This window comes from Rhinopithecus roxellana, chromosome 10 (assembly GCF_007565055.1).
Source record: "Rhinopithecus roxellana isolate Shanxi Qingling chromosome 10, ASM756505v1, whole genome shotgun sequence".
Classification (NCBI taxonomy): Eukaryota; Metazoa; Chordata; class Mammalia; order Primates; family Cercopithecidae; genus Rhinopithecus; species Rhinopithecus roxellana.
The window spans coordinates 55,234,727-55,257,575 of NC_044558.1; the positions used below are offsets into that span (position 1 = coordinate 55,234,727).

General features: G+C 46.1%; 1 protein-coding gene across 1 annotated transcript; it reads right to left on the reverse strand.

Moving 5' to 3' along the window:
* Window positions 1-1,462: 1,462 nt before the first annotated feature.
* Window positions 1,463-22,465, reverse strand: RAB5B (RAB5B, member RAS oncogene family). Its single transcript, XM_010377824.2, has 6 exons — window positions 22,342-22,465; window positions 9,061-9,311; window positions 6,122-6,273; window positions 5,417-5,539; window positions 4,766-4,859; window positions 1,463-4,104 (listed from the first exon to the last, which is right to left on the reverse strand). Exons 2-6 carry the CDS (start codon window positions 9,221-9,223, stop codon window positions 3,989-3,991), a joined length of 648 nt encoding a protein of 215 aa, XP_010376126.1. The 5' UTR covers window positions 9,224-9,311; window positions 22,342-22,465; the 3' UTR covers window positions 1,463-3,988.
* Between the last annotated feature and the right edge of the window lie 384 nt (window positions 22,466-22,849).

Genomic DNA, 22,849 nt, shown 5'->3' on the forward strand with positions numbered 1-22,849 from the left:
AGGAATCAGGGAACAGGGGTGTGGGGTATTACTAAGAGATATAAGGTAAGGGAACCGACAGTGAAAAGTTGGCTTTGGCTCTTAAGTGTTTGGAAATGGAAAGGATTTCAATCTGTATACAATCAAATCATTGAAAGAGGCTGATGCCCAACCTATCCTACTATCCTACCAGTTATTAAAAAAAAAAAAAAAAAAAATATATATATATATATATATATAGAGAGAGAGAGAGAGAGAGAGAGAGAGAGAGAGAAAACAAGCTTCAACCTAAAAAAAGTCTCAGCCAAAGGAAGATATAAAGAAGTCAGTTAGGGATGATCTAAAAGCCTCCTTCCTAATAGTGTCGTCTACTTTTGTGTTACACACATGCTTTACATAATTGACCTTAATCTTCAGCTTTTATTTTACAGATGAAGAAACGAGGCAGAAAGCACTAACTTGATCAAGGCCACAGTTGCTAAGTTGACAGAGACAGGCCTAGAATGCCAGATTTGTCTGGTAACAGTCCTCTTTCCTATCCTCCTTCAGATTCTTTGGAATTTAAAGCCTCCAGCAACCACACATGATTCTATTTCATCCCCCTTCCCTCAACCTTTAGACTGTGATGGGCTGAAGAGTCTGAAGTACACTAGGAGTCAAGAGCAGATCCAAGGGAAATTTTCCCGTTGAGGCAGAAGCTACAAGATGAACCAAAAAAACTAATTCAGTGATGTTTTTCAACCCTTAGGCCATGGACCCCTTTGAGAAACATATACAAATGGATCCTAGAAATATGCACACACGGCCAGGCTCGGTGGCTCACGCCCATAATCCCAGCACTTTGGGAGGCCAAGGTGGCTGGATCATGAAGTCAGGAGTTCGAGACCAGCCTGACCAACGTGGTGAAACCCCGTCTCTACTAAAAATACAAAAATTAGCCGGGTGTGTTGGTGCGTGCCTGTAATCCCAGCTACTCAGGGATCAGGAAGCTGAGACAGTATCACTTGAACTCGGGAGGTGGAGATTGCTGGGAACCAAGATCACACCACTGCACTCCAGCCTAGTGACAGAGACTCAGTCTCAAAAAAAAAAAAAAAAAAAAAGCACATACATTTTTATATAATACTTTTAAATAGCACCCCTCCCTCCAATCTCATCAGTGGGCCCAAAGATCCATAGACCACACCTTACACATATATATTCTGTTATGAGGACCTAAAAAGATATAATAGGGTTTGATTTGATGAACAATCTAGTGGCCTTAGAATAGGGGTGATTAAATAGCAATAGAAGGGCTATTTTCCAAACTAGATGTTTAAGAAAAGATTAAAGGAATAAGGATGTATCAAGATGCAGGGCAAGGTGTGTTTCTGATTCAGTAAAACATTACTGGATATCCTTTCTTCCAAATTCCTAGTACCTGACAAACAAATAGCAAAAAAAAAAAAAAAAAAAAAAAAAAAAAGAAAGCAACACTCCAATGTCCTTTTCTTTTTTTCCTTTTTTTACTTACATTAAATACATTGGTAAATCAGCAGTCGCATTCTGTTACCACGATTGTTATGTTGGGAGAAGAAGAAAGGCAAATGCTTTCTTAGAAGCGAAACAAAAACAAAAAACCAAAACACCCCCCTTAAAAAAACTGACCAGAAGAAAAAAATGAGCTGGGAAATAATAAAAAAAAAATAAACAAAGATCCCCAAGCCCAACAGAGCTCAAAGGAAGGCAGAAGAGGCGGTAGGAAGTAGAGGGAAGGCAGCCGATAGGCCCAGAAGCTAAGGCCAAATCCTTTTCCTATGGGGGTGGGGGAGGGAGAAGCCTGGGGAAGTGGTTTCCCAGCCCCAAGACAATGAAATGAAACATCTTCACTCCTGCTCCATGGGGGAAAGCTGCACAGAGAAAGAGCTTCATTTCTAGGAGACTTTAGAAAGCCATCCTAGTTCTTCCACTTGTAAAATAGATGCACTGGGTGCTTTGGGGGGGGGGGGGGGGCGGGGGGGTCAGTGGCTTCTGGGAAAGGAAGGGGGAAATGTGTGTGTTTCAGGGCCATGGGAACTAAGGCTGCCCCTGGAAAAGGAAGGGAATTGAGGCCTAAGTGGAAGAAACTAAGCTGGGTCCTTCAGAATCTCAGCTTCATAGATTTCTCAGCTGTTCTGGGATAGAAGGTAGTCTGCAAGCCAAAACAGCAGAAAGGTTCCAATCCTAGGTCACTGTGACCTTTCCTTTCTCTTTCTTTCTTTCCCAAAACTCTAGGCTGGAACAAGGAACTTAAAGTTCTCTTTTGCCTTGATGGCTTCTCAGGACATCTTAAAACACCTGATAAGGGATATCAAGAGAGACTAGAGATTCAGAAAGGACCAAGGTCCTCTGATAATATGAGCCAGTTGTAAGGTACCTTCAGTGCTGGTCATTCCCTGTCCACAGGAACAGGTGGTATGATATGAGGGCACCACAGGAGACCTCTGTGGTACTAGCCCCTAGTGGTACACGGATTAAACCACTGGTTGCATGGTGGGGAGGGATGGGGAGATTAAAGATGGAGGGACTAAATTCAAGATATTAACAAAAGGGAAAAGAAACAGGGCCTGATGGGAGGCAGAGGATAGAACAGACTGTACAGTGGGAATAAAGATCATACCTATTTACAAGGAAGTAGAAAAGACATGGTAATGGGTATCAAATTGAGTGTGAAACCTGGGAAAGGAGAGAAAACTCCTCCCTTTTGCCTGTCCTCATTTTTATTTCCCTACCTTAGCCTGTGCTATCCTGAGACTCTCCCCAGTTGCTCAGTTAATTCTCCAGGAAAGGCAAACCTATACTCAATAGCTAGGTTGGCAAGAATATAGGTTAAGAATTAGAGTTGGAGGAAGCTAACAGTGGAGATAAGACTTGAGTAGCTGCCACTGGTACTTTTATCTATAACCTCTCCTCAAACCTCGTATTAACCTCAGATTTCATTGAATTAAAAAGAAGGTGGGAGGGGAAGTAAATCAATCAAAACTTCCATAAAATAAGTACCCCAACTGAACTACCATCAATTAAAGTGCAAACTGCAGGGGCATATGGTGGCTGGGGCTGAGGCCATCTAAAGGCCAGAGGGAAAAAAATGCATATGTATAAATCAGAGGATGGGTACCAGAAACTGTCCCTCCTCCAATCAGATCACAGCAGAGCCAAAGATGCAGGCAACCAGTGAAGATTCTTTGGAGGACTCTGGGGTCCAATCCCCATGATAGGGGAAACACTACCTAAGAGGCTGCGTGAGGGGAAACTTGGCCTTTGAAGAGTTATAGAGCCACAGATGACACTGAACCTCCACCTCCACCCAGTTTGCTTACAAGGCACCTCCTGCCTGGTGCCTGAGAGCTTGCCTCCCCATTCTCACCTCTACCTAGGAACACCCTCCACTAGGCCAACTCATGGATACCACAATGTTTTCAAATATGAAAAACTCCAACCAAATAAAAACAAAAAGGAAATGTTTCCTTACTCCCTCCTGCTCTGAGCTTTATTCTCCCCCAGGGCCCTTAATGTAAATGAACTGGAAACCTCCTTCCTCAGCTCCTGGGTTCACCACTTTCTGCATCCTGGGGAGAGGAGAAAAGAGGATCAAGAACAGGGATTGACCAAAAGCAGAAGGGGAAGGGACAGGAGTCAGAAGCATTTTCTGAAAAAATGGGGAGGAACACTAGGGAGGAGGAGAAAAGATAAGTAAGTCGCTGTCTTGTACCTATAATACAAAGTGAAGAAAGTTTGTTTTGGAAGGTAAGTCCTGGGGGTAGTTGACCCCCAAGCCCCAGAGTAGGGGGTAGGAGGCCAGTGGCAACAGCTGCCTGGTGTTGGTTGCTGAAGCGTTAAAAAGTGCCATGATGGAGCTGTCAGGAGGCAGCCCTTGGGAGCCAGGGCTCAGTGTGCTGTTACCGTAGGGGCTGTGTGCTGAGGGGTAGGGATGGAGGTTATTTCTTAGCTCTCGTGCTAGCTCCATACTTGTTTGCTGCTAGCCACCCCCTCAGTTGCTACAACACTGGCTCTTGTTCTGCTGGGACTGTTCATGGAGATCCACACCCCGGCTTCGGCATGCTGTACCTCCCAGATTCTGGGGTTCACTCTTTGGCAACTTCTTAGCTACAGATAAAAAGAGAAGAGAACAAGGTATGGTAGACTTTACTTCCCTACCCCTCTGCCCCCACCCCCCAAAAATGGCTACTGAGTTGGGGAAAGGGAGAATTTGGGAGATTAAAAGAATGTTCTGAAGATGGGACGGTTCACTCTTTGCAAACTTTTTTTTTTTTTTCAGACGAAGTCTTGCTCTATTGCCAGGCTGGAGTGCAGTGGCACAATCTCAGCTCCCTGCAACCTCCACCTCCCAGGTTCAAGTGATTCTCCTGGCTCAGCCTCCCAAGTAGCTGGGACTACAGGTGTGCGCCACCACACCCAGCTAATTTTTGTATTTTTAGTAGAGACAGGGTTTCACCACGTTGGCCAGGATGGTCTCGATCTCTTGACCTCGTGATCCGCCCGCCTTGGCCTCCCAAAATGTTGGGATTACAGGCACGAGTCATGGCGCCTGGCCCTGAGCCACCATGCCCAGCCAGCAAACTTACACAGTGAAGACAAGGGAGCTAAAGCTGCAGCCAAGGATGGAGGTCACAACAGAAAGTTAAGGTATTTCCATACCTAAAGTTTTTGCAAAAGGAGATAGTTGCACCTATCCTTGATTTGGGTTAGCTATACTTTTGCCTATAAACGAGGGAAAAAGGAAGATCTCAGGATGTTCTGACCTTACCTATTGCCAGGAAGAGATCATTCACGTTCATAGCCGTCTTGGCTGAAGTCTCCATGAACAATAAGCTGTTGTCATCTGCATATGCCTGGGCCTCCTGCAAGGAGTGGGGGGTATTGGTGCTCAGAATGTAGGGTGGGAATGAGTATTGCCTTTCCACTCCCTAGCACAACAGCTAGGCAAAATCCTAGGTTCCCTCCCCTTATTTAATACCCCTTCGAGCCAGCTAGCCCAGATGCATAATTTAATGACAACTCCCTAAAGATGACCCCATGTCCACTCAGTCCAACACACAAATGTCAGAAAGCTTTATTATAGGGGAGAGGGTAAGTTAGTTGGGGGCTTTTGGATTCTGACACTTGAATAGTCCCTTACCTCAAATTTAATTGCTCCCTCCTTCCCGTTTTCACACTGGTACCCCCACAGCTGGTACTTCCCTAACCCTCTGCTCTGGAATTTTCTCCTGACTCCTCTAAAAATCTCCTGGCTGTCATTAGGGTCACAGTGTTGCTGTATTTAACTTGGTGTAGAACTGGGGAACGAGACAATGAATGTCCTCAGTTGATGTTTGAATTCAGAGAGGGCTGGTTTGGAAAAAAAGAGGTCCCAGGAACAGAGGAAGTGTTAAGAGAGGAACTCCATGAGCCATCTTACTTCATACTCCACCATACGCTTGTTGGCCAGGTCAGCTTTGTTCCCTGCCAGGGCAATAACGATGCTAGGACTGGCCTGTCGCTGTAGTTCCTTCACCCATGTCTTTGCTCGGGCAAAGGTTTCCTAGGAAAACATGAAGAGAATGAGTAGGCTGGAATGACTGCTAATCCATATCCATCACCTTTTAAAGTGAGTCTCAAAATTCACCTTTTCTAGGTGGTCTTCCCTCACTGAAACCACAGGTCTCTGATAATTCATTATCTATCTTCTTAGCACTTGCAAGCATAATTTGTACTCTTATTTGCTATTTCAAGAACCTGTTTTCTGCCCCCACCCCCTGCCCCAATCTAATCCCTCTAAACATAAGCAAGGACCCTCTTTTTTTTTTTTTTTTTTGAGACTGAGTTTTGCTCTGTCACCCAGGCTGGAGTGCAGTGGCTCGATCTCAGCTCACTGCAACCTCCGCCTCCTGGATTCAAGAGATTCTCCTGCCTCAGCCTCCTGAGTAGCTGGGACTACAGGCATGCACCACCACACCCAACTAATTTTTGTAATTTTAGTAGAGACAGGGTTTCACCATGTTGGCCAGGATGGTCTCAATATCTTGACCTCATGATCCACCTGCCTTGGCCTCCTAAAGTGCTGGGATTACAGGCAGGACCCACCATGCCCGGCCAGCAAGGATAGTCTTCTTTGCTCACTTACCTGATTAGTAATGTCGTAAACCACGATTGCAGCTTGGGCACCCCTGTAGTACATGGGGGCTAAGCTGTGATATCGCTCCTGCCCAGCTGTGTCCCAGATCTCAAACTTGACTGTTGTGTCATCTAGACAAACGGACTGGGTAAGGAAGGCCGCTATGGATAAGAGAATGGAGGGGAAGATGCTGTAAGTGGGAGGATGAATGTGAACATCCCACTCCCCTTTAAAATATAACTGCCCTCACACTGACCAGTCACCACCTAGCATACTCAGCTATAGGAAAAGGTTTCGAGTTCTCCTTACATGTAAGTCTTGGAACCAGGATTAAGACTGCCCTTGACTAAGTCCTTCCTGCCAGAAATGTCACTGGCTAAGGAATGGGGGTACATCATAAACTAAGAGGGATAGAAGAACTGGCACTTATAGGCGTCATCTTTCTTCTAACCAAAATAGGAAAATAACAAATGACAGACACAATAGCTTCAGATAAAAGTCATGTCAAGAATTAATTAGAAGATTGGGCCAGGCACGGTGGTTCATGGCTGTAATCCCAGCACTTGGGGAGGTGGAGGCGGGTAGATCACCTGAGGTCAGGAGTTTGAGACCAGTCTGGCCAACATGGCGAAACCCCATCTCTACTAAAAATACAAAAATTAGCCAGGCATGGTGGTGGGCACCTGTAATCCCAGCTACTCAAGAGGCTGAGGCCAGAGAATCGCTTGAACTTGGGAGGTGGAGGTTGTAGTGAGCCAACATGGCGCTACTGCACTCCAGCCTGGTCAACAAGAGCGGAACTCTGTCTCAAAAAACAAACAAAATAATTAATTAGAGGATTGGCTGGGCGCAGTGGCTCACATCTGTAATCCCAGCACTTTGGGAGGCCAAGGCAGGCGGATGGCTTGAGGTCAGGAGGTCGAGACCAGCATGGCCAACATGGTGAAACCCCGCCTCTACTAAAAACACAAAAGTTAACCAGGCGTGGTGGAGGACACCTGTAATCCCAGCTACTCGGGAGGCTGAAGCAGCAGAATTGCTTGAACTGGGGAAGCGGAAGTTGCAGTGGGCAACCATTGCACCACTGCACTCCAGCCTGGGCAACAGGGTGAGACTCAGTATCCAAAAAAAAAATAATTAATTAGAAGATTTTAAAGCTTGATGACAAGTCCCATCATTATTAATATTATTTGGCTGTTACTTTTTCATATAATCTGCTGTAGGTCCAGGAATACATTTCGAAGAAGACTAATAAAAAGGGGAAAGCAGCCGGGCATGGTGGCTCATGCCTGTAATCCCAGCACTTTGGGAGGCTGAGGCGGGTGGATCACTTGAGGTCAGGTGTTCGAGACCAGCCTGGCCAACACGGCAAAACCCTGTCTCTATTAAAAGTACAAAAGTTAGCCAGGTGTGGCGGTGCATGCCTATAATCCCCGCTGCTCAGGAGGCTGAGGCACAAGAATCACTTGAACCTGGGAGGTGGAAGTTGCAGTGAGCCAAGATTGCACCACTGCACTCCAGTCTGGGCAACAGAGGGAGACTCCGTCTCAAAAACAAACAAATAAATAAATAAATAAAAATAACAAGGGGAGGGAATAATATGGAGGTTCTCATAAAAGATTCTTTATTGAACTAGCACCCTATTTTGGGGTAGTATCAGGGAAAACGTAGCAAAGATGAGAAAGACAGACACCCTTTATATTTTGCATTAGTTCCAGCCTCTATTTTACCAGATTTTTTTTTTGAAACAGTCTCGCTCCTTTGCCTAGGGTAAAATGCACGGGTGCAATTTTGACTCACTGCAACCTCCGCCTCGGGTTCAAGCGAGTCTCTTGCCTCAGCCTCCCAAGTAGCTGGAATTACAGGCATGTGCAACCATGCCCAGTTAATTTTTGTTGTTGTTGTTGTTTTTGTTTTTTTGAGACGGATTTTCGCTCTAGTCACCCAGGCTGGAGTGCAATGGCGCAATCTTGGCACACTGCAACCCCCAACTCCTGGGTTCAAGCAATTCTCCTACCTCAGCCTCCTGAGTAGCTGGAATTACAGGCACGTGCCACTACGCCCAGCTAATTTTTGTATTTTTAGTAGATACGGGGTTTCACCATGTTGGCCAGGCTGGTCTAGAACTCCTGGCCTCAAGTGATCCGCCTGCCTCGGCCTCCTAAATGCTGGGATTATAGGTGTGAGCCACCATGCCCAGCCTATTTTACCGCATTTTTTTTTTTTTTTTTTGAGATGGAGTTTCGCTTTTGTCGCCCAGGGTGGAGTACAGTGGCGCAATCTTGGCTCACTGCAACCTCCACTTCCCGGGTTCAGGTGATTCTCCTGCCTCAGCCTCCCAAGTAGCTGGGATTACAGGCAACCGCCAACATGCCCGGCTAATTTTTTGTATTTTTAGTAGAGACAGGATTTCTCCATGTTGGGCAGACTGGTCTCCAACTCCTGACCTCAGGTGATCCACCCACCTTGGCTTCCCAAAGTGGTGGGCCACTGGGCCCGGCTTCTGTTTTTATAAAGGGTTTCCATTTCTGGGGAAAAGAATGCAACTAAGAGGGCCAGCTCCATAATCAGGTCTTAGATCTCTTTTCAAAAGCCTTACCGGCCAGGCGTGGTGGCTCACACCTGTAATCCCAGCACTTTGGGAGGCCGAGGCAGGCAGATCACCTGAGGTCAGGAGTTTGAGACCAGCCTGGCCAACATGGTGAAACTCCCTCTCCACTAAAAATACAAAAATTAGCCAGGCGCCATGGGGTGCACCTGTAGTCCCAATTACTTGGGAGGCTGAGGCATGAGAATCGCTTGTACCTGGGAGACAGAGGTTACAGTGAGCCAAGATTGTGCCATTGCACTGCAGCCTGGGCAACACAGTAAGACTCCATCAAAAAAAAAAAAAAAAAAGACAAAACCCTTACCAAACATTCAATCTCCTCTTACCCCGAGGCACTCACCTCCAATGGTGCTCTCCTGGTACTCATGGAACTGCCCTTTGACAAAACGTAATACCAGGCTTGACTTTCCCACTGCAGATTCTCCCAGCAGCACCAATTTGAACTGGCAAATTTTGCTGGCCTGGGGTTGCCCATTGGGCCTAGCTGTGCTTCTGCTAGTCATGGCTAGATTATCAGAGTGGGAAAGGGTGGAGGGAGGGGAATGCTGTAAAGGGGGGGGAAGGGGAGGGGATTTCCAGGCTTCAACACTCCTGCAAGAAAAAAAAAGTGAATTAGACATACGTCCATTGAAGCTGCAATCGCTTTTCAGAGAAGGATAGAATCTCTTCATCTCCTTGCTCCTATGAGGACTTAGCTCTTGCAGTCATCTGCTATTGACAGGTTATACCTCTGAGAAGGTCCCAGGCAGCTGACCCCAGTGCTAAGAGTTGGGAACAGCAAAATAAGAACTGCTTCTGGAGTCTGCCCTACCACATAATCTCTAACTGCCAAGGGAACTGAAATAGAGAGACTGAAAACTGAGAGTTTTTAATTCCCCAGTAATTCCCCACCATGTTTTCAAGGTTTTTTTGTCTGAGTCACAAAAAGTGATCAGCCTTTAGTTGGCCTGAAGAATATCCAGATCCACCCACAGGTACCCTAGATCCCCAGTATCTCCTTGGCATCCTGGTGCTGTGCTCTTCTTTTCCTTTTTTTTTTTTTTTTTTTTGAGATGTCACTCTTGTTGCCCAGGCTGGAGCGCAGTGGCGTGATCTTGGCTCACTGCAACCTCCGCCTCACAGGTTCAAGCAATTCTCCCACCTCAGCCTCCCGAGTAGCTAGGATTACAGGCACGCACCACCATGCCTGGCTAATTTTGTATTTTTAGTAAAGATGAGGTTTCTCCATGTTGGTCAGGCTAGTCTTGAACTCCCGACCTCGGGTGATCCACCCGCCTTGGCCTCCCAAAGTGTTGGGATTACAGGCGTGAGCCACCGTGCCTGGACTTCTTTTCCTTTTTCTTTAGCTCTTTGTCAAAATGAGAGATTCACTCTAGGGGTGTGGGATAAGAGTCACCCCTCCTAAGGGCAGAAGGGTAGATGCTGCTATATCTTTTATATATGACTGGTCTCCCTGATAAGACATTTCTAAAAATCTAACCAGGGTCCCATTGCCAGAAAATCTATCCTTTCTCATTTTTGGCTGAAGGTAAGGAGAGAAATACAACCAACAGATCACATTCATTATCAACTCTGTTTCATTAACAACTGTTTTCACTTTGTTTCTGCCATCTTTCCAAATCTGAAAGCCTATCAAGAGTCAGTAAGCTTGACCTACTCTCAACCTGCAGCTGTCTTGCTGGTGCCTAGGGATTAGATTACCCTCCACACCAAAGGGGCCTAACAGCTGTAGCCCTCCAAATTAGAGGCAGAGAAAGGTATACCTTCTAAAGACATGCAGGAGTCTCCAGAGGATGGTATAAGGGATAAGTCTGCAAGCGATCAATATTAGATGAAAGAATACACTGAATCAACTCCTCTATCTTCTAAGAGGGCTAAGAAAGCTGCTGGTGGGGCAGGGAACAGAGAGAAGAGTTGGGACTTTGGAGATTCTAATCGTCTAAATCTGAATACATTTCATCATCCTGACTCTGAGCAGAAAGGAGCTATGAAATTCAAAGGGGAGTTAGCATGGGCAGAGCATGCAAAAACCTCTCTCCCAAACCTAAGCACTGCTTGAGAGTTGTACTTTGCTTGTTCAAATTGATCTTTCGCTTTTCCAAAGCAGATCCTAGTGACTTCACAGACATTATACTCTGTGGAATATGTGGGGAAACATTATTTTGTCACCACAATTAGTGGGTCTGGAGTTAAACTGGGGTTTAAAAATTTCAGTAATCCCACTTACTAGATAGTAAAGACAGAAAATCATACAGGAGGCAATGCAGAGGAATACAGGCTCTGGAGTCCAATTCTCCGGGTTGTTTTCCAGTTCTACTTATTAGCTATGAACCTTGGGCAAGTCACTAAATATATGTGTGCATTCACGGCCGGGCGCGGTGGCTCAAGCCTGTAATCCCAGCACTTGGGGAGGCCAAGACGGGTGGATCACGAGGTCAGGAGATCGAAACCATCCTGGCTAACACGGTGAAACCCCGTCTCTACTAAAAAATACAAAAAACTAGCCGGGCAAGGTGGTGGGCGCCTGTAGTCCCAGCTGCTCAGGAGGCTGAGGCTGGAGAATGGTGTGAACCTGGGAGGCGGAGCTTGCAGTGAGCCGAGATCCGGCCATTGCGCTCCAGCCTGGGCGACAGAGGGAGACTCTGTCTCAAAAAAAAAAAAAAAAAAAAAAAAAATTAGCTGGACGTGGTGGCATGTGCCTGTAGTCCCAGCTACTTGGGAGGCTGAGGCAGGTGAATTGCTTGAACCTGTGAGGTGGAGGTTGCAGTGAGCAGAGGCTGTGGTGACAGAATCACTGGAGCCCAGGAGTTGCAGGTTGTAGTGAGCTGACTGCACCACTGCACTCCAGCATGGGCGACTGAACAAGACCCTGTCTCTGAAAAACAAAAAGGAGACAGAACTAAAGGGTAAAGAGGAAGTTAGCAAAGGAATGAGCGGTGAGAATTCAAGGTCCCAAAGTAGACTACATTAATACAGAGGAACATGACAATTACTTTGATTCTACTGGGTATTCTGTAGTCCCCTTGGTCAGTCAGTCCTAAAAATCCAGATATACATGTACCATTTTATGATTAAGTTTTCAATGGCCTATGACGAAAGGATCAAAATAAAGATGATACAGCAAATTTTTCATAAAGCTAAATTTATTCAATTTAAATGAGTATCTTTAATTATAACATTTTAAAATTTATTTTCAATTTTTAGAGATAGTCTCACTGTGGTGCCCAGGCTGCAGTGCAGTGGAGTGATCACAGCTCATTGTCGGCTCCAACTCCTGGGCTCCAGCGATCCTCCACCACACCTGGCTAATTTTTTCTATTTTGTGTAAAGATGGGGTCTCCCAATGTAATCAGTTTATTTTTAAAGTATTTATTCATTTTTTTAAAACTATGAGTTATCATTTTAAAAAAAGTTTTATAAACACTGCTTTGGAGAGGCCTGACACTGAAAGATGGGTTAGTAGGGACGGAAATAAGTTTAGTTTCTGGACAGTCTATAGTTATGGTTACTACTCAAGCACTTCTGGACGGAATTCAGATGAGGACCGAATGATGGGCTTTCCAGGGATCAGAGAATTCTCCAACCCTGCCACTAAAGTTACAGAGCTATCATGAAAGTGGGGAGAGCCAACCTAGACAGAGGCAGTCCTGCAGAGTTGGTAAAGTTTCTGGAATCAGGCAAGATCGAGTTCTCTTCTCTGCTTTGCCACAACTCACTGTGATTTTAGGCTACTCACTCCGTTTGTTTTTCTGATTCTCAGCTTACCCCTTTTTCTTTCTTTTTTTTTTTTGAGACAGTTTCGCTCTTGTTGTCCAGGCTGGAGTGCAATGGCATGATCTCGGCTCACCGCAACCTCTGCCTCCCGGGTTCAAGTGATTCTTCTGCCTCAGCCTCCCAAGTAGCTGGGATTACAGGTATGTACCACCACGCCTGGCTAATTTTGTATTTTTAGTAGAGACGGGGTTTTTCCATGTTGGTCAGGCTGGTCTCGAACTCCCGACCTCAGGTGATCCACCTGCCTCAGCCTCCCTAAGTGCTGGGAGCTTCCCCATTTATAAGGATCTTTGCGGGCGAATGGAATTGGTGAAAGTGGCAAAGAGCAGAATTTGAATTCACTTCCAAAGTTCTGTGCACATTTAAGAAACTTGCTGCTTAAGGCATCTGTGAGGATGAATTACTTCTAAAGCATCTCATATTTACGTGGTATTCACATACACTGTCTCGTAGGAAAAGAGGACAGACCAGCAGAATGGTAAACACAGCCCGGCCTGGTGGCTCACACCTGTAATACCAGCACTTTGGAAGGCTGAGGTGGGAGGATTGCTTGAGGCCAGGAGTTCAAGACAAGTGTCGGCAACATAGTGAGACTTTGTCTCTAAAAAATTAAAAAAAAAAAAAAAAAAAAAACATTAGCCAGGCATGGTGGCACATGCCTGTCATCCTGGCTACTCAGGAGGCTGAGGTGGGAGGATCACTTGAGCCCAGGAGGTTGAGGCTGCAGTGAGCTGTGATTATGCCACTGCATTCCAACATGGGCCACAAAGTGAGACCTTGTCTCAAAAAATAAATAAATAGGCCGGGCGCGGTGGCTTATGCCTGTAATCCCAGCACTTGGAGAGGCCAAGGCGAGCAGATCACCTGAGGTCAGGAGTTCGAAACCAGCCTGGCCAACATATAGTGAAACCCCGTCTCTACTAAAAAATACAAAAATTAGCTGGGCAAGGCAGCACATGCTTGTAGTCCCAGCTACTTGGGAAGCTGAGGCAGGAGAATCGCTTGAACCCAGAAGGCGGAGGTTGCAGTGAGCCACGATTACGCCACTGCACTCCAGCCTGAGCAACAGACCAAGACTCTGTCTCTCAAAATAAATAAATAAATAAATAAATAAATAAATAAATAAATAAATGAAGACAGGTGACACAATAATAATTAAAAAAAGGACAGATGATAAGCTGATCAAGTTTCCTTCAGGTGACATATATATGCTGTACTCTCAAGAAACAATAGAAAAAGTTACTAGTTTTTTCAACTTACTCCCTCACCACATTTTTATGTATTTCAAAGCATGTGATCCAAGGGGTAGAATATTAAGCCTTAATGTTACTACTCTACAATATAGGAAAATGTGGGAGTTAGAATGGACTGAATTCTCATAGCTAAACATATCACTTGAGCTCTGGGGGAGTATAAAGACAGGAAACAGTTGCAGACACGCTTAAGTTGCAAAGTCCCTGTCACTAACTCCCAGAGATGGGAAGTCAAGCCGGAGCCCAGATGTGGTCAGCAAGCTTTCTTGCTACTAAGCAACCCTGGATTCTCGGAGATCAGTAACTACTAACTTAGAAGAGACTACCTCCCACCCTAATATGTAGCCTTAAGAATATGTTCTGGCTGGACATTGTGGTTCATGTCTGTAATCCCAGCATTTTGGGAGGCCAAGGCGGGAGGACCACTGGAGCCCAGGAGTTTGAGGCCAGCCTGGGCAACGTAACAAGACCCCACCTCTAAAAAAGAAAGAGTATGTCCTGCTTTCTTCCCTGTTCATAGCAACTAACGGGCCACCTCTAAGCTTTGATCTTTAATCTCATCATGTTTATAAGGGTATTATTTAAAAAATATACTAGCTGGACTCTCAAAAGATCAGTGGTACAGAAATGAAATAATACATATAAAATTCAACTGATTTATTTCCTATTCTGATTTTTTTCCCACAATTTTTTTTTTTTTTTTTTTGTGGTAAACCAGTCAAGTGGTGTGATGATTATTACCTTCAAACCTGAGGCAAGAAAAAGGGAGATGGGGCAGATTTTTCTTTCTTTCAACCTTTTTAGCTCAGAAGAGAAGAAATCAGATTTAACTGCCCTTAGAAGTGCAGCTCTGGGCCGGGCGTGGTGGCTCAAGCCTGTAATCCCAGCACTTTGGGAGGCCGAGACGGGTGGATCATGAGGTCAGGAGATCGAGACCATCCTGGCTAACACAGTGAAACCCCGTCTCTACTAAAAATACAAAAAAAAAAAAAAAACTAGCCGGGCGAGGTGGCAGGCGCCTGTAGTCCCAGCTACTTGGGAGGCTGAGGCAGGAGAATGACGTAAAAAAAAACCTGGGAGGTGGAGCTTGCAGTGAGCTGAGATCCGGCCACTGCACTCCAGCCTGGGTGACAGAGCGAGACTCCGTCTCAACAACAACAACAACAACAACAACAACAAAAAAAAAAAAAAAAAAAGTGCAGCTCTGCTGGGTGCAGTGACTCATGCCTGTAATCCCAGCACTTTGGGAGGCCGAGTTGGGTGGATCACCTGAGGTCAGGAGTTCAACACCAATCTAGCCAACATGGTAAAACCCCATCTCTATTAAAAACACAAAAATTAGCCGGGTGTGGTGGCTGATGCCTGTAATCCCAGCAACTTGGGAGGCTGAAGCAGGAAAACTGCTTGAACCTGGGAGGCAGAGGCTGCAGTGGGTCGAGATTGTGCCACTGCACTCCAGCCTGGGCGACAGAGCAAGACTCCATCTCAAAAAAAAAAAAAAAAGACCCATTAACTAGGGAGGATTGAGGCCTGACCATGGGTTAGCCCACTGGGGGCAGGAGATGGGGATGGAGGATGTTCTTTAATGTGGGCAGCTCTCCCAAGCAGTGCAGCAAAGTAGGCATAACAGTAAAGGTGTCTTAGCAGTGTCAGCTAGAATAACACTCCATTCCTCAAGCCCCCTTCCACTTGTTAGCTTTGAGTCCCTAAACTAAATACATATGAAGCCTCCAGAAGTCTATCACCTATCAACGGAGACAGAGTTCTCGGTATATATAGCCACTGGAGTCCAACCCAGTACCAACTGTCAGCCTTAAGGTCAGTCAGGCAGATCAGAGCCAGTCTAGAGGTCATTTAGTCCAGTCTCTGTATTTTACAGGTGAGGAAACTGAGACACACAAAATTAGTCAATTTGGGCTAGGCATGGTGGCTTATGCCTGTAATCCTAGCACTTTGGGAGGGCAAAGCGGGCGGATCACCTGAGGTCAGGAGTTCGAGACCAGCCTGGCCAACATGGTGAAAGCCTGTCTACTAAAACTACAAAAATTAGCTGGGTGTGGTGGTGCATGCCTGTAATCCCAGCTACTTAGGAGGCTGAGGCACGAGAATTGCTTGAACCTGGGAGGCAGATGTAGCAGTGAGCCGAGATCACGCGACTGATGCGACTGCACTCCAGCCTGGACACAGAACGAAATTCTGTCTCAAAAATAAATAAATAAAAAATAAAATAAAATTAGTCAACTTGTCAAGTGTTACCAGACAGCCAACTGCTAAGTAGTAAATGTAGTACTCCTAGTCAGGTACTCCTGCCTCTTTTATACCACTATACTTTTTTTTTTTTGAGATGGAGTGCAGCGGTGTGATCTCGGCTCACTGCAAGCTCTGCCTCCCGGGTTCACGCCATTCTCCTACCTCAGCCTCCCAAGTAGCTGGGACTACAGGCGCCCGCCACCACGCCTGGCTAATTTTTTGTATTTTTAGTAGAGACGGGGTTTCACCGTGTTAGCCAGGATGGTTTCGATCTCCTGACCTCGTGATCCACCCGCCTTGGCCTCCCAAAGTGCTGGGAACCACTATACTTTTTAAAGAAGCAGGAAATGCTGAACTGTGAAGAGAACACCACAACAGGATCAAGAGCTTAGACTGGATAGAGTTCCTGCCTCTATTCAGTTTAGGTAACTACTTGCTTTGGGACTAAAAACAAATTAAGACCCAGGTCTTCCCTGGTAACTGGGATCCAGTCCCATATCCTTCTGACGTAAGAATTAATTCATCACTATTCTTTTCTAGAAGGTCTTTGACCAGCCCCTGCCAGGACAGTTGAAATAGAAGTAATTCAATGGGTGGCAGTAAGAAAACAAGTAGTAACTTTTGCAAGATTTGGTGGGCCCTGCGATTAATGTGAGAGGTTTACTAAGTAGGGAAGATAGAGCAGAAACCAGTAAATACCTTCATCTCCCTCTCCAACTTTGTTTAAACCCAAGTCACCAAAATCTTGAAATGAGAGTTCTACCACTTGGCTCAGCTCTTCATTTTGTTGATTCAGTGTTACCCAATGAGTCACTGGATTAAATGAGATTCCTTCCACATCCCCCCCACTTTCCCTTATATTTCTCCAAGAGGCAAAAAGCATACTTACCTCTTATCAACATGGTGGTACAAACTCCCTATTATTGACCTAGGTAAGATTGGAATGCCCATCCCTACTTGTCTGCCTAGGAAAATTCTATATATCTCATAAGACCAAGCTCAAATGTTACTTCAGTGAAATTACATAATCACTCTCTCCCCCACAGAATTAATCATTCTCTAGAGGCCCGTAGGGTCCCACAGTATTAAGACTGTATTTCTGGCCAGGCATGGTGGTGCACGCCTGTAATTCCAGCACTTTGAGAGGCCAAGGCAGGTGGATGACTGAAGGTCAGGAGTTCGAGACCAGCCTGGTCAACATTGTGAAACCCCATCTGTACTAAAAATACAAAAATTAGCTGGGCATGTTGGCGCAGGCTTGTAATCCCAGTTACCCAGGAGGCTGAGACATGAGAATTGCTTGAACCTGGGAGGCGGAGGTTGCAGTGAGCACAGATTGAGCCACTGCACACCAGCCTGGGCAATAAAGCAAGACTCTGTCTCAAAAAAAAAAAAAAAAAAAGACTGTATTTCTATAATAGTATGTGTCACATTATTACAGTATATGAATTGTGTCTGTCTGCTCTGCTACACTATGAACTTCTTTAAAAGTGGGAGTTTCTTCAGAGCACAGCATGCTGCCTGATCCCTAGTAGGTACTCATTAAATGCTCCCTAAATTAAGGCTGAGTAATTCTACTTCTCTCCCCGAATCAACTCCTCCTTTTCTGTACCATCTGCACAGATCTTATTCAATTCCATTTGGGAATTTTTTTTTTTTTTTTTTTCTGAGACAGAGTCTCGCTCTGTCGCCCAGGCTGGAGTGCAGTGGTGCAATCTTGGCTCACTACAAGCTCTGCCTCCCAGGTTCACCCCATTCTCCTGCCTCAGCCTCCTGAGTAGCTGGGACTACAGGCGCCCGTCACCACGCCCGGCTAATTTTTTATATTTTGTTTAGTAGAGACAGGGTTTCACTGTGTTAGCCAGGATGGTCTCGATCTCCTGACCTCGTGATCCACCCGCCTCAGCCTCTCAAAGTGCTGGGATTACAGTCGTGTGCCACCGCACATGGCCCCATTTGGGAATGTTTTTAATAGGCCTCAGAGAATCAATTCTCTCCCTGACCCCTCTGTGATCTCCCTTGGATGGAGGGCTCCCTTGGGATCTTGCCCACAAGGTACTATTGCAACTCACGTGGGCTAACTGCTTTTCCTGTTACCCGTTACGATGCCTCAGATGGCCTAATCACACCCAATATGTGGCCCTCCCACCCAAACACTGAGGCAACTGTAGCTAAAAACAAAGTTTGCTGAATTTTCAGTTGATGCTGAATGGTCAAAAGTTTTGGGCCACCGTCTATTAATTCCTGACTTGAGAAACACAAGTTTAAAAAAGAGGAGCCATACCACCACAGAACCAGGAGACACTCTGAAAAGGCACCCACTGTCCCCCAACAAAAGCTACAACCTTGCCCAGAAATGTACACACACTTTGTTCACCTGGGCAGCTCCTTCTTCAGTTCAGTGACTGTTCAGTCAATGACTAAATCTTTCCCAAAAGACTTGTGGGAAGTGGGAGTATAACACGTAGGGTTTTATGGTATCCTTCCTCAAAGAGGGCTGCTGCATTTCCTTATTACAAGTTCATTGTCTCACATTTGGTTACCTTCCAATCTGAAATGCTTTAGGATTAGGAAGCAAACTATATGCTTGCTTCTTCTACCCTATGCCTGCTTTTCAGAAGTAAAATTCATACCAATGAGCAATATTTGCTTTCAGTCAAAGTAAGAGAAGATATGAGGTATGTTATGCAGTATGGATTGTCCAAGAAAAAAATTTAAAAAGTTGTAAGGTATGAGTTGAAGGGCAATGGGAAAGCTCTCTTCTCCAAATATATTTTTGCAAATCCAGGTCTATGTATGAAATTCCTTATTGATAATTCTACTCCTAAACTCCCTCTTAAGACGCAAAAAACTGTTGGAAAAATTAGATAGGATTAAAACACACACACACATGGCCAGGCGCAGTGGCTCACTCCTGTAATCCCAGCACTTGGGGAGGCTGAGGCACATGGATCACCTGAGGTCAGGAGTTCGAGTCCAGCCTGGCATGGCAAAAGCCCATCTCTACTAATAATACAAAAATTAGCTGGTCGTGGTGGCACACACCTGTAATCCCAGCTACTCCGGAGGCTGAGGCAGGAAAATCGCTTGAACCTAGGAAGCAGATGTTGCAGTCAGCCGAGATCATGCCACTGCACCCCAGCCTGGGTGACAAGAATGAAAAATCATCTAAAAACACACACACACACACACACACCCCTACACACTGTCTCTAGGATAGGTAAGAAAAGTTCCTTGGGGGAAACAACTGAGGTTTCCAATGGGCACTATACAAAGGCTGGATACAACAGAGCGCTTTTAAAAGGACAAATTCAATTAATAAGGTAGTAGTTGGCTGGGCGCGGCGGCTCACGCCTGTAATCCCGGCAATTTGAGAGCACGAGGTGGGCGGATCACGAGGTCAGGAGATCGAGACCATCCTGGCTAACACCATGAAACCCCGTCTCTAATAAAAATACAAAAAATCAGCCGGGCGTGGTGACAGGCGCTTGTAGTCCCAGCTACTTGGGAGGCTGAGGCAGGAGAATGGCGTGAACCCGGGAGGCGGAGCTTGCAGTGAGCCGAGATCGCACCACTGTACTCCAGCCTGGGTAACAGAGCGTGAGATTTCGTCTCAAAAAAAAAAAAAAAAAAAAAAGATGATAGTATGAAATGCCCCAGCTGTACTCTGACTCTGAGATTTAGAGGAAAACCGATTTCAAATCCAGATAAGCTTGGAGCTTCTTGGATCCCCACAGAAAGACACACACTGTACTCCAGCCTGAGCGACAGAGCAAGACTCTGTCTCTAAAAATAGAAGAAAAGAAAAGAAAGACAAATACAGGGGCCTCTTAGGAGAACCATCATTATCATGGATAAGAAAGGGATAGTCAAGTAATGTGAACATGCAGAGACCATGAACATCCAGAGACCATGAATTTGAGATAAGGGTCTGAAATTCCTTTCTTTAGCAGAGATGACAACAATTGTCCCTAACAAAATGATCCTTTCTCCCTATAAAGTTTTGTTCCATCTCTTTGGGCATTTCCTAGGACACCCAGTACACAACTTGGGGTGTGTGTGTGTGTGTGTGTGTGTGTGTACTGAAGGTGAATAACACACAGTACAGCCCTCTGCTTGTCGGACTTGGTAGAAGACAAAATGAACTGTGAAAGGAACGCAATAAATAACAGAGTATCATCCCAGAAGGGAAAACTGTAGAAAGAATAAGACTAGAGTTTGGTGAGAACATGAAAACAGAATTGCCTTTTGTGGCACATCCCCCAAAACAAAGCAAGATAAGTCTGATTTGCTGTCTCTGATCCTTGACCTTCCTAAATGAAATATGAGTAAGGTATGTGTGAAAGGATTCATACTTCTTAAACTGCTGTACAGCTTCCATATTTTAAAATATGAACATATTACTTTTGTAATTAAGAAATGTAGTGATGGCCGGGCATGGTGGGTCCTGCCTGTAATCCCAGCACTTTAGGAGGCCAAGGCAGGTGGATCATGAGGTCAAGAGATTGAGATCATCCTGGCCAACATGGTAAAACCCCGTCTCTACTAAAAATACAAAAATGAGCTGGGCGTGGTGGCGCGCACCTGTAGTCCCAGCTACTTGGGAGGCTGAGGCAGGAGAATCTCTTGAACCTGGGAGGTGGAGGTTGCAGTGAGCCGAGATTGCACCACTGCACTCCAGCCTGGCGACAGAGTGAGACTTCGTCTCAAAAAAAAAAAAAAAAAGAAATGTAGTGATAAAATATATTGGTAGAGAAGGGGAAAAGGAGGAAGTACAGTAAGGGAAAATCCAATAGGCTCCAATCTATGAGGGACTAAGAAGGCTAGCAGACCATTAAAAGTATGCAGGGAGGAGGGTACGCCACTCATTTTTTTTTTTTTTTTGGAGACAGGGTCTCATTCTGTCGCCTAGGCTGGAGTGCAGTGGCAAGAACATGGCTCACTGCACCCTCGAACTCCTGGGCTCAAGTGATCCTCCTGTCTCAGCCTCTCAAAGTGCTGGGATTACAGACGTGGGCTACTGCACCTCTGTATCTTTTTCTCTACTCACCATCTTCCCCAGATACTTCATAGTTTGACCCAACTTTTTAATAGCACAGAAATCTGGGCTTTTGAAGTAGACAAAGAACAAGGGGTGATACCAAGCTTTTGAAATGGAATTTCTCACTCTTCCCCAAATCTCTTCCTCAGTGATATCACCTCATAGTTTCGGACCTGTTAACTCCATTACCTGCCTGGGAAATACCCAAGTCAAGTCTAAGTCCCACAAAAGTTTCACCAACTATAATCAGAAGACCTCCTGATGGCTGAGGATCTCTAAGCCCCTTTCCCACGTAGATAATGAAATAGATTCTCAGTTCTAGGAGACATGGTATTCACTATAGACCACATTATTAAGTGGGAAAGAAGTGGACAAAACATGCCCCCAATCCAACTCTTGGCTCTTCCATAGGACAGGAAACAGTAAGTTAAGAAACAGACTGCAGTATAGACCAGCTATGAAGCCAAGAGAAAGTGTAGGGACTGAGTTTGGAGCAGCCAACAGTCATGGAAAAAAAAAATTACTTTGATCTTCATCCCTACCCTGGGAGTTTTAAAAAGCTTCAAATTACCACATCTAAATACTAAAGGGAACAAAAGAGTGTGTACTCCCAAGACCCAGAGCCTCCAGCCCACCCTTCAGCATTCCCAGAAGCTCCTATAACTGATTCAGGCCCTGCTTCCATTACTTCAGCTACCTTAGTCTTCTAGATTAATACAGCCTTCTTCATTTTCCCCAGTTCTCCCTCACTGAACCCAAATCTCTCTCATCTCAACACCATAGCACCCTCAGTTCCTTTTACAATAGGCACTTTCCCTGAAAAGAATGCTTCTTTCCAACTAAGAACCCTTCTCAGGCCCTTCCAATGAACCTCTCTGGAGGGACCCAGCTCCAGTCACCCCCGGGGCTCGGGAGACAGGTCTGACCCCTCCTCACCTCCCAGCAAATGGGCTTACCTCACCCGCTGCCCTGTCCCTTTGCCCAGCTCCTCCCTCTTCAGCGCTGCTTAATGAGGCCTGCCCCTCCCCTCACTCAAGCTCCGAGCCTCCAGCGCCCGGCCCTCGGCCTGGCCGCCGCCACAGCCCAGCCGCCTTCCCGACTCACCAACTTCGGGGTCCCAGCCCGCCCAGTCCCCTCCTCAGCGCCCCCATTAGGCCTGCCGGAGCCCGGCCCCCTGCTCCCTTCTCCGGTGGGCCACTCTAACCCCTCGCTTAGGACCAGACCCGCCTCCGCTTTCAGGTCAGGTTGCTCTCATCTCCTGGGCGCTTCCGCCCCTGCCCTTTGGGGTCCATCAGCTCGGTACCTGGGGCTTCGTCTCCCCCGTCGGCCCCAAGCCTGTGTCGAACAGACAAACAGCTGCAGCTCAACCAAACCCTCCTGCCCCTCCTTCTCCTCCTCGCCCTGGGGCGGGGGCTCCAGCCAATAGCTCGATTACCCGCCTACCATCGGGGGTGGGCTATATGTGCACTCATCCACCAATCCTCTGGAGAAAGGCGGGTCTCTTTGGGCGCTGTCACCAACAAGTACGAACAAGGGACTCGACAGGCGGGGCCACAAACCAATAGCAAGGGAGCAACCTCGAAGATGGACGAGGTAAGGAGCCATTAAAGAGCAAGCTCCTGAAGACAGGGGGCGGTACAGTGCGGACAGGCGCATGTATCCACCAATAAAATCTCGACACCCCATGACCCCGCCTTTTGACTCATAAACATCTAATCAGGTGAGTGATGGAGGCGGGTCAAAGTGAAACTTTAACCAGTACTGCGAAAATACGGGACTTGACTGGCAGGCAAGGAAGGGTTGACGGGAGC

Excerpts from the sequence above, each read along its gene's own strand:
- RAB5B (XM_010377824.2), bottom strand. The coding sequence starts at position 9,223 with ATGACTAGCAGAAGCACAGCTAGGCCCAATGGGCAACCCCAGGCCAGC. Across the intron at positions 6,274-9,060 it reads CCAGGAGAGCACCATTGGAG|CGGCCTTCCTTACCCAGTCC; the intron begins GTGAGTGCCTCG and ends TCTTATCCATAG. Across the intron at positions 4,860-5,416 it reads AGCGTATGGTGGAGTATGAA|GAGGCCCAGGCATATGCAGA; the intron begins GTAAGATGGCTC and ends CACTCCTTGCAG.